This window comes from Pyxicephalus adspersus, chromosome 2, assembly GCF_032062135.1.
Source record: "Pyxicephalus adspersus chromosome 2, UCB_Pads_2.0, whole genome shotgun sequence".
Lineage (NCBI taxonomy): Eukaryota > Metazoa > Chordata > Amphibia > Anura > Pyxicephalidae > Pyxicephalus > Pyxicephalus adspersus.
Genome location: NC_092859.1, coordinates 114,705,556 through 114,717,783, shown reverse-complemented (window position 1 = coordinate 114,717,783; position 12,228 = coordinate 114,705,556). Strand labels below are relative to the sequence as shown.

Sequence of the window (12,228 nt, the reverse complement as noted above, 5' to 3'; positions counted from 1 at the left end):
GACACCTTTATCAATTCTGTAATTCAGCACCAAACTTCTACTCTATAATAGTGAGTGGCTCATCAGCACCAATGTCTTTTTGTAGCATTACAATGAAGGAAACATTTCTCTCCATAGCAGCAAGTAGAGATGTTTTTTATTCAATGCAGAAAGACAATGAGCAAAGGTATTTTCTAACCAACATCCGGTTGCTAGGATTTGTATCTGCAAAGATCTATGTATTACCCCTTAACATGAGAAGGGGCCTGCAGCACACACTACAGCACAGTAAATTACAGCCCTCTTTTGATGAGTATGGGAAACCACAATATATATTCCTTGCAAGATGTACACAGAGCATTCTCCAGTTACAATCTGTTATACCAAGATAGCTAATCATGACAGAATATTAACCCTTGCTATATTTCCCTGTGATTAGATTTATGTGCTGTTGGGTCAGAGACTCATGGCTTATACGAACAAGCTGTTATTTACTACTTGTTAGCTTGGAGGATCTTTTACATTGTTGTCACTTTACTGCAGCAAAAGACAGATCAGCAAAGAACATTTACAAGGCATTTTCTTTCTTTTTACCCTCATATCCCTGGACCCTGATGAGTAAACCTAGGACCATTTATTAACCCCATCCTAACCCTTTCTAAGACCATTGTTGGCTTTACACGTCAAGGCACTGCAGACCTTTACAAATACAAAAAGAATGCACACAAATTCTCCAACACAACCAATGTAGCTGCTCATTCTGTTATTACACATTTTCTCATCCAGAAACCTAATCAGTCTTCGAAAGGGTTAAATAGATCTGCAGGAGTTTGGTGCAGAGTGGAAAGATGCGCCAGCTCTTTAGCATCCTGCATGGTGTATTTGCTAGATGTGTATATCAGAGCAAAACACTGTTTTTTTTCTTTTCTGTTTAAAAATTCTTATTGACCTTTCTATAGTAGTGACTTAGGGATCCTAGGCATTTGCAAAGCAGACACCTTCAGCCACAAAAAGTGCCCTCGTACCCTGTATGAAAAATAATTTAGGAACGCTGTATTAAAATAACTGGTATAACAAATTATTTCCCTCAAAGTCTCCAAAAAATTTCTTTATTGCATTTAATTTTTTTGTTTGGCACAGTACAAATTTGTGGTGCTTTTTCCCTTTTGTTTTTTATTACGATAAACCTGCAAAGATTTTTCTGGGACTTAACAAAATAATTTTCCCTAGAAATGGGGTGTTGCTCATATGTCAGAGCAGATTTTTCTTTTTCCAAAAACAGTGGATTGCATCCAAGGACTTCTTTGTTTTGGCTTTTCTAATTAAAATAGGGCTAAACCATGAATTTAGTCATTATGGCACATTAAACAGCATATACCTTATATAATTTTCTGCCTATCCATGATTACACATCTTTAAATAGAACTTACAAGTTAGAAAATAGTTTTAAATTTTAATATAATTTGTTTCTTTCATCAGCCCATAGATTTAATATATAAGCATTTACAAGAAAACAAAATTGTCTTTCTTTCTGTACAAAAGTTGCTGTCTTTTGTGCATTCTATTGCATTTTAATTTGAAAAAAAAGTCATATTTGAGTTTCCTGTACCTTCTCTTTTGTGTGGGTCTGAATTATATAAGGTTCAGAGATGGTTGTAATTGTGGAGTGTAGAGAATTACCGATACTGTTAGCCGTCCAATGGGCCCCATGATGTGCTGGCTTGTAGGTGTTAAAGTTCATATGGTCGTGAATGGTCGGCAACACAACCGCCCCCTCACCTGATATTCCAGTGGGACTCCCACTTGGGAGGTCCTCATCCACTTGGATTATCTCGACAGTCCGCGCAGCTGCCACAGTGCTCCTCTGTTGATGCCGCTTTCGTAGTTTATAAAACACTATTAGCATGGCGGCTGCCAACAGTGTGACTGCCACAAAGCAGCCAATAATAATCTTGGTGGTTTTCATGACCTCATCCAGGCTAGTTTGCATTTTATCTCCTGCATCTGAAGTTGGCACTGCCACCTGTTTGGGCATTTTGGTGGTCTGGACAAGCACGGTGGTAGTGGTAGTATATGCTGGCGGGTACCCCGTAGAAGTGGTCGGCACCGGTTTGATTATCATAGAGATTTCCTCAGGCGCCATATCCGTGGTCTCCACAGTGACCGTGGTGAAGAAGCTGTAGTTTGAAGTGTTGAGCTCTGCGGTACTGACATTCAGATAGGCCGAAGCATTAGAGTTTCCCGCCACATTAGTTACCATGCATGTATAGACTCCAGTGTCAGTTAGCAGTACTTGAGAGAAGTTCAATGTCCCATCGTTGAGGATGGTAATTCGTGGGTGATTGGAAGCGTGGCTTAGCACAGTACCGTTAGGTAGCAGCCACCTAACAGATGACATGGCTGAAGTTCTACACTTGAGTTCTGCCACCCTTCCTTCTGAGATATTTAAATCCCTTGGTGCGTCCATAATAAAAGGGGCTGAGCACTGAAATGATGAGTGGTCCACCTCAACCACATACTTCCCCTTCATGTGCGGTGGGGAATGACAGCGCCCACAGCACGTGGAGTTGGTAGGAATATACTCTTTTAGCCATGAGGAGAGCCAGAGGACATCACAATCACAGTCCCATGGGTTGTGATGCAAATGCAACTCCACCAAGTACCTCAAATGAGCAAATAGGTCATGTGGAAGGGATGATAAGTTATTGTGGGCCAAGTTCAACTCTACTAAGGATATCAAGTCATCAAATGCATTGCGCTCTATGATGTTTATCTGGGAGTTCATAATCCACAACTTTTTTAGCGCTCTTAACCCATGAAAAGAACCAGGCTTGATTTCAGGAAAGTTGTTCCCAGAGATCTCTAGTTCCTCTAGCCCTATCAAGGGTGTGAGGTTTGGCATGTCTCTGATATTACACATTCCAAGGTTGAGGTACTTTAGATTGTACAATCCCTCAAATGCTCCCTCAGAAATATATTCCAACTTTTTTAGTTCTCCGAGGTCCAGACGCATCAATGATGGTACCCTATTAAAAGCGTAGGATGGAATGCTCTCAATAGGGTTATTCCTGAGCCACAGTTCTCTCAATTTAGAAAGATACTCGAAAGCCCCGCTGGGGATTACAGTCAGTCTGTTGTCGAACAACTCCAGAGTGTTGAGGCTGGCCAAACCATTAAAAGCCCCAACCTCTATTTGACGGATAATGTTTCTGCCAAGTTGTAACACCTCCAGATGGTGAAGATGTCGGAAAGTGTCCGCTTGGATCATGTGGATGTTATTCTCCATGAGATTGAGGTACCTTGTGTTAGATGGGATACCTTGTGGTACCTCGGAGAGGCCACGGCGCGTACAGACCACTTTGCTGAACTGGTTACTGCAGGAACAAACAGAAGGGCAATTTTGCTGCCCTGAAAACGCTTCACAGGTGATCCACATTTGCACCATGAGGTAGATTACAGAGAATAGGACGGCCTTCCTGGTATGGTGCACAGTTACCAGCCACAAGAAATTCATGATGTGGCACGTTCATAATTCACCATCGTCTGGGACTTGGCATGGAAACGAGAAGTTGGCCCTACCCAGGCTTCAGGAGGCTGCAAATTCCCTTTTCCATCTATACACAGGTGGGAGTGGTGGCCAGTGAAGGGATACTAGACCATAAAACAACCGGCTTTTAAAAAGATAAATGACAAATAAAATTTCATCGTACAGGTAAAAAAAAAAAAAAAACAAAAACAAAAAAAAAAAAAAAAAAAGCAAAGGGGTTGAATTACATTTACCTAGTGAAAGATCATGTCATATTCCTCATGCCTCTGTCAAGCACAACAGTGGGCTCTGTTTGTCTTTCCATATATTCCTCAATTTAATCACTGAAAGGAATGACAGAAGGTAATAGGCATGTGGTAGTGATGAGAGGCAAAGTGGCTCCTTTCGTATATCCCAAAGAGGAGGAGAAAAAAAGCCAAATAAGAGAAATGTAGGAAGTGAGGCCCACTCGGCTATGCAGGTGCATCATTCTGCTGCTCCCCCGGGACTGGTGCCTTTTGCAGTTGAGCTATTCGTCCTTGGATTCCACTGCTGTCTCTGACACAAGACCGGAGATGATCCATTTCTAAGAGAATCAAAAATGCAGCTTTCAGGAGCTAGGTATGCACAGGAAGATCCACAATTCCAAATCTTTGCAACCCCTGTGAATTCCCTTTGAAGGGCGCTGTGTTCCTCTAATATTCCATGGGTATTCCTGCATTAGACAGACTGTCTGCAGGATTCTGATTTGTACAAAGGAAAAAAGCTGCACATTGCAGGCATTGACTGCTGTTTTTTTTCCTCCTTGCTGCTTTTTTTTTTTACACTAGCTTTGCTTTCCAAGCCATGGATGCAGCAGCTGCATGTCTGGCACACTTAGCAATAATCCGCCAATATCTCAGCAAGTAAAAGGGGAAAGTAGACAGGAGAGGGATGCTGAGCCCTTTATGACAGCTTTTCCTGTGCTAGATGCCAGTGTAGATCCTTTGCTGGTGAGGTAGTGAGTTGAGGGCTTGCCCACGTTTTCTGTAGCAGCAGCAGGAGAGCAGGCGGCAGCGCTATCAGAGCCCGGTAGCATTGTGTTGTGTTAGCAGTCCTCTCCCCCGGTTTGCTCGGTGTTGCAGGCAGCAGCCAACCAGCCAGGCTGCTCTCTCATCCTTTCGTCCTTCAGTCAGAACGTGGATGTACTGCTGACGCATAGTGTTCTGAGCTGAACATTAGTGTGATGCAGTGCTCCTATGTATTCACACAGCTCCCCTCCCACTCCTCCTCTCCTGTCCCTCTAGGGGTTAATGTTCAAAGCTTCCAGATAAGTTGCATTGGCTGCTTGGCATTCCCTTCCCCCTTTATCTTTGTATCTGGGAGAGGAGTTAGCATGAGTTTGAAGAGTCCACAGCTTGCAGAGACTGATGGTTCCTCTGGTTCCCTCAGTCACATCGGGCTTTACATATTTTCTTCTATCGCACGGTGCTCCATCATTGCCTTAGCCTGCATTGGGATAAATGCAGAGATGGGGCTTCGGCTGCCAGGGGCAGGAAGGATGCGATTGGCTCTTCTGCCAGTGCAGCGTCATCAACGCCAATTGCTGACTTTGCTTCCCTTTGGCGGCAGGGGTAATGTGCACCCCCGGTGCGGCTCCCACCCTTCCACCCCGAAGTCAGCACACTATGCACGCCCCCAACTCCACAAACACTCACCAGCATCACCAACCCACCGGAGTGGCTGTGGACCAAAGGGGAGGGGGAACATTTCGGAGTAAAGAAGGGAAGCGTTAATGCCTGCTAAAGCTAGTGCTGTGCAATGTCTGCACTCTGCTGATTAACCCCTGCACCACAAACTCTATCCTGCCAGGATCTGCAGAGAAGCACGGCTCAGGGGGCTGGCTTTCTATTCTATGACCTGTTCCTATGCACACTCTCATCAAACCAACCTGTGAATCACACCAGCTTATTGCTCTGGATCAAAGCCCTGACAAGCTGCATACTCGTGTATATTGCTGCCTCCCTGGGAAATACCTGCCTTGTTCAGCTGGAGTTGTAATGGTTGCAGGAAGCAGAGCAGCCCTGGTCACTGTTCACCTGCTGCAGCTGCTGGACAGGTAAGTCTCATGGTTTGTAAAGTCACTTAGTATCTTGGAGGGACAGCTGAGCTTTTCTGTGCTCATCGTCTTGCTAATATTTTTAAACTGTGTGTGTTTTCACTATTACAATGCATTGATTTTCTTCTTAAATCTGACCTTTCCTATACTTATCTCAGATGGCATCTTGTAGCAGTTCACATGAATACGGAGTGCCCCTGAGCACTTTAAAGCAGCTTTACCTCTTCTTTGTAGGAGTTGGAGAGTTGAAATGTCATTCTCTGTGGAATCGTGTTCCTCAGCTAGTTATTATCACTAAAGTAAAATCCTTTTAGTCATTGTGCTCGCTGTGCTTTATCTTTATTGTAATCAATGTTAATAGTACTCCTATGGTATGGTATTATGGAGCTGGATATTTCTTAGGTTATTTTTGCTGTATATTTTGTTCAGACTGATGCAACAAAAGTTGGCGTGGGAGTTGCTGACAAAGTTTTAGATGTTTTTACTCAAAGCAATACTGGAAGACGGTACAAATCTAGTTTAGTAAGACGGCACAAATGGATTAAAATGATCTTCAAAGCATAACATCCCACCCCTGACCTTTTCATTAAGTTTTGGGTAGTTAGTGCGCTTTCTGTAGCCCATTCTTGTATATATGTATATTTGGCTTGTATGCACATGTATATTCGAACATGTTGGTGTGTATGTGTGTGTATATAAGAGAGAGAATTAGTTATAAAAAAAAAATGTTTTTTCCCCTCCTTTAATGTGGTACCCAGGCCACCAATCTCTTGGGGGTTCCCGTGTCATGTAATATACTGGCTTCTGATCTTTCAGAAATTTGTCTTAGCTGATTTGAGGGAGGTTGATAGTATTGAAATGCCATTTTTGATTTTAAATCTTGTGGTTGGGCTGAATTGGTTTTAACACTTTCTCCACCAGAGGGACCTGCCGATTAAAATTGCTTTACCATCTGAATGTGATGGCTTTATTTGTAAAGGCTCAGCTAGTAACTGATAATTGTGTTTATGCAGTCAAAGGTGAACCAGGGAAAATATGGATAATTTTCAGCAACAATTTACAAGGCCAAAGCTGCTTGTGACTTGAGCATGTCAGATTGATTCTCCCTCTTTTGTCAACCCTGACATTGATTAATTTGCTAACTTAATAAATTAGCCAGTAGAGCAAGTACAATATTGATATTTTGAAGTAGCAGGACCTTATGTATGCTGCTCCTTGGCCAATGCCTGCTAGGAGGGAGCCACACGGTGGCAATGATGGTGTCAAAAACATCCGACAACAGTAAGGAAGGCAGTGCCTGTGTAATGCCCTATATAGGTTGCTTATGAAATTGTATAAAGAGAAGTGGTGGGGCTGTGTTCTATACACTCCATGCTAAATATAGGAATTGGTGCTTTAATTAGAATTCCATGTATGTTCAACAATTACCTCTTCACCAAACCAAAAGATACTACGTGTCATTTTTACCCTCTAGTTGTAGTGTGCCAGGCTTAGATTGAGGGACATTTTTGAAGAATTTGATTAGAGATAAAAACAAAAGTGCTAGTATAGGGCTGATAGGAGGCATTTGTTGTGCAGTAATGGATGTAATGGATCTGGATGATTCGCAGACTGTATTGCTTGTGAATGTGTCATCTGCACATCCAAGCAGATCCAGTCTCGCATTTAGGGTTCTGATTAGTGGCAAAGCTGCATTTTTTTGGGTGTACAAAGTGTATTTTGCTTGATGCCTGCCATAGGCCACCCCTCCAACAGTCTTATGCATCTCTTTGCGAGTTCTTGGAAAGCTGAAGTTCCTGAAGATAATTTACCCCTTCCAGAAATCATTCTTCTCCATCTGTTCAGCTGAATACTGGTTGGATTTATGCTTCTTTCAATACTGGGAAATATAGCCATCGTGCCGCAGTTTGATCTGTAGTCTTTATCATTACCTGTGGTAATGTGTTTATATGAGCTTCTTTTTTCTTGGTTATTTTAATTTATACTTTCTTAGGGCAAAAGCAGAACATAATTTGTATATATTATTTTCTTCTCTGTCTGAAAATAAGATTTTCATAATATATGAAATAGCATGCCTTGGAGAAGTTGGTCATCTTGCTGCTGGTTAGACTCTGCTACAGCTTGTGGGATTTTTAGTGTACATCTTTTCATCGTTTCACCCTATAAAGTGAATAAAGATCAGACCACAGGCCAGATAAATGATTGTTAGTAGACAAACATAACCTCACAGCAGCTGGTTACCCTATACAGTCTTTTTAAATGTATTGTTGTTTTATTTCATTATTTACTTGGTATGCCAAATAAGCAATAGTTTCAGAGAATTTTACACGTTTTTCAGGTTCATCTTTCACACCATCTTCAGCCTAGTCTAGATTTGTTAGCAATGACCTTGGTATATAATGCTCTTCAATGGAGCCTTACAGCGGAGATAATTGATATTGTTAGTGGATTTTTTAAACTGGGTGCATGGTTTAAAAATGGCTGAATTTTATTTGTTGACCTGTTTCAAAGTCTTTGCCAGGTATTGTAGAACATTTCATTGAGGGTCCCTATAACCAATTAACATTGTGCAGCATTGTGACCAATCTCTGATCTCATGCTAGATCCAATGTGTATATTTTAACCCCTCCACAGGTTTAGTATGTTAGGGTTGTGGTGCCTTTCGTTTTGAATGGAATTTCCAGACAATTCCGCAAAACACTACTGATCACTCTACACTCTATTTCAAAAACAGTTGTAAAGGTCTAACTTCTGATTAAAGTTTACTAAAGATGATCTCTTGACACATCCAGCATTATCTGACTGCCCTCCTTGCAGACCAGCTCATTTCTAATCACAAATGGTTACAGTTGGGTTTCTTTTACGCTTTAGGCATTTGGTGCACAACCTGTCTTGATGCTTGGCTTTTTATCGACTGTGTCTTCAAACTGCTACAAGTTATCAAACCTAAGGTCTGGATTCCACATAGTTGTACCTATTATGTGGCGATCCAAACCCAGCAGTATTTAGTGTTTTCCCTGTCCAGATGCTTTCTTAGACCTGATCAATGGATAATCTAGCTCCATGCCTAGAGTAATGTTCTTAGACTTTATCTGTTGTGTAGGGTGATTCTGTCATCTTATGTTCATCTGGGTACTGTTATTTGCATCATCAAACATGCACACAAAACAATCTGGCTTTCCATATGCCACCTTCATGACCCTCTGAGTACTAAATAACCAGTTTAGGGAGGTACAGCATGGCAATCATCCTCAAAACAGTTGCATATGTTGTGATCCTCTTTATTTTGGTGATTAATTTCACCTGGACCAAAAAATTAATAAAACCCAAAATATTACAACTTTCATTGAAGCAGGGAGTGGAGAAAGTTCTCTTTAGTACTCTCGAGGAAGCTCAGTTTTACATTAGTGGCTGTGCAAGAGGGAATTTCCTTTATCATTTTTTTGTTTGATCTCTGGAATATAGACAGATTAAATAAACCTGACAGATTTCTAACCTTTTATTAATGATAATCTAATATCTTTCATTTTGATTGACTGCTATTCACTCCTCCCAAAATGGTGCCAGCGAGGGCTTGTCCATTTCTCACACCAAGTCTTCGGCTAAGCATCAGTCATTGCTCTCTAAATGGATTTTTTCTCCTGCAAATCCATTAGTGCTTTGGGTTTAGTCCAGATTAGGGGATTAGCAGATCTGGATTTTCCCTGATTGTCCCCGCTGAGCTGGTTAGTTTAAGTATGCTAATGGTGAAAGCAGTGAAGTAGGAATTTCATCTGTTTGCTGCCAGACAAACTATGCCAGTCTTCCTTATGGTTTTATTTCCTCTTTACTTCATTGGTCATTTTCATATCAAGAAGCACGTTGGTTTGACTGGTGAGCTGTTTGGCAGGGTACCCCCCAGAAAGGTAGTTAGATTGGTAATACATATATTGTTCTCTCATAATAAATTAATATTTGCATGTGTTTTGAATAGTTTACACAAACCTTAGACTTTGATACACAAACCTTTGCATTTAAAGATGGTGTACTTTTAAATTGTTAAATTACTGTATAAATTTACACAGAAGGCAGAACATTAGAACCTGCTGCCTAATATTGTTTAGGACTACCTAATGACCCATCAAGACATAAAACTTGAGAAGACATCTGAAGGTGTCCTGTGGTATTCTGCTACCAACATTATGGTGCCTATCTTTTAAAGCAGACCTATCACCACAATCTTTACTTTATAGAGATGGATAACCCTTTTATGTAATGAAAAAATGTGCCGCCCCCCCACCCCTCAAAAAAACAAAACAAAAAAAAAACAGGTAAAGACTGAATGGGAGCACGGGAGCCTCTCAAAATACCTACCCCACGTATTCCAGGGCATGCACAGAAAGACTTTTCCCTGCAGTGAAAAAAAGTGCTGATCTTACGCATGTGCAGTAAAATTGACATTCCTTTACGTCATCCAATCTTGCACCTGTGTGGCGAGACTGTCTAACCTGGCTGCCCTTTTCCCCAAAATGTATCCGTCTGCCATCTTTTTCCCTTCCAATCTGCTGCGTTCTGATATATTTATTAATCTCATATAGTCTTATATCTAAATGGCAAGTATTTTGTTTCTCAACAATAGGTGCTATAGTAGTCCATTTGGCATCTGACATAAACTACTCCCACCTCCATGTCCATCAGTGAGCCTTGTGAACCCATGACCTTGCCAGATCACTGGTTGTCCTAATACATTCCACCCCTTGACACATGCCCTTTTAATGAGATAATCAATGCTATCCACGTCAACTGTCAGTGCTTTAATGTTTTGGCTGATCAGTGTATATAAATACATTAATATGATCATTAAATTGTATTTATATAATACCAACATAGTAGGCAGCATTTCAAAAAGTCCATAGTCATATCTCCAACTGTCCCTCAAAGGAGCTCACAATACAAAAGCTCTAACATACATCCATAACACAGTCTAAGACCATATTTGTGTTATTTGTTTAGTAAGCATCTTCAAAACCAATTCACACAAAATAGAACTAAGGCATGCTGACTTTTTCATTATTAGGAAAGACCAATAGGTTTCAACCATTAACTAACTTTTTTGTGGGTTGACTAAATGGTGTGGGATTGCCTGATTGCAAATTTTGACAGTAGAAGGTCACATTGCAATAAGCAGAATCCTTTCTGTAGATCTCCAGTCTTTACATGTATTTGATATTGGACGCTATCATTGCCTTTGTGCAGGAAGTGTAAGTGTCACAGCTTCCAAACTGGAATTTCCTAATGATTCAACTCTGACCCAAAGGCCATGATCCTTTGTTTTTTATCTGATTTGCTTATGATCTCTGCTTAGATTTATCCAAAAGCTTATGACCTTGTGACCTATGGAAATTCTAGTTTATTACTTTGATTAGTTTCCAAACCACGGTATCAGATTTTTTTGCATAGTTTTCCCTCTCTATAATTAGATGATCTGTCCACTTTAGGTGAACAGTATTACAATAGGATTGTGTTGAGATTGCCTACCTTGGACTAAAGGTGCCTAAAGAATTTAAAAATGCCTTCAGACAGTGAACATCTACCCATTAGATCATGCATGATTCTGTGGTTGGATTTTTAATTCATGCCTTAAGTAAATGTGCAGGATTCTTCTAGAGATGGTAAAGGCACTGCTTTAAAGGACATGGCACCAGCCCATCTCAGAGAATAAAATGCCAACAGCCTGGGAAATCCTTGCTAAACCTTTGCCAATCCCTGCCAATCAAGCCCCAATACATTGGGACTTTTTTTGTATATATTAGGGCAAAATTAAAACCACTGTCACTATTACTTTGCTGTCTGCACCCAGCGAGTTGCATTTCTTCATTTCTTGTCGAACAGCAGTATTTCTTATAAATAGGGTTCTATGCTTGCAGACCAAGTACTGTATCATTGCAGTACTGGGAATACAAAGACCTTAGGCTTTCTATAGGTTGGATAGAGTCTTACAAGCTCCAGCCCATTCTCCATTTCATCTCCATACCTCAAGGTCTTGTTTTGATTTTCTTTCCAAATTGAACAGTTACTAAATGAAGTGACCTCCTTTTGAGTGAAGGGGAAATGCAGCACCTGCTTACATTAAAAAGAAAATTTCATAACTAACCTTTCCATTACTTGAAAGTACTCCTGAAAGAAACATTTCCTTGGCCTGATTCTCCCTGGATCAGTCCAAGCAATGTTTAAAATCTGTTCTATCAGTTGTAGTAGACTATGGGAATGGTTGCACTTCAATGACACATCCAAAAATACCACTTCTGATAACCTGTAAGATATTTTGTCCTTGATCAATCTCAAGTGTAGATGGGGAGAAACCTGGAAATTTAGAAATCTGCCGAGACAGCATTTCATGGTATGGCAAAAATTACTATTACAAATGAAATATAATGCCATATCATTTTGTGAAATGCTCAAAGCAAGTATCAGAAAAAATCCTAAATTAACAAAAAGTTATTCAAAAACTGTCTGTAGAGTGTTCATGTGGCAGTTGGTTGCGATTTTGGAATGGCATTGTGCATGATCTGAGATTGTCATCCTTATGTTGCTTTACTACTTACTGTGTCATTAAAAAAACGGAAACACCATGCACCATTAAAGT

At 40.6% G+C, this 12,228-nt stretch overlaps 2 protein-coding genes across 2 annotated transcripts in view; one reads left to right on the top strand and one right to left on the bottom strand.

Moving 5' to 3' along the window:
- SND1 (staphylococcal nuclease and tudor domain containing 1) overlaps positions 1-12,228 on the top strand; it is a 265,369-nt gene that overhangs the window by 183,867 nt on the left and 69,274 nt on the right. The gene's annotated exons all lie outside the window — the stretch shown is intronic.
- Positions 120-5,230, bottom strand: LRRC4 (leucine rich repeat containing 4). The gene has a single exon (XM_072401946.1). The coding sequence runs from the start codon at positions 3,491-3,493 to the stop codon at positions 1,568-1,570; it is 1,926 nt and encodes a 641-aa protein (XP_072258047.1). The 5' UTR covers positions 3,494-5,230; the 3' UTR covers positions 120-1,567.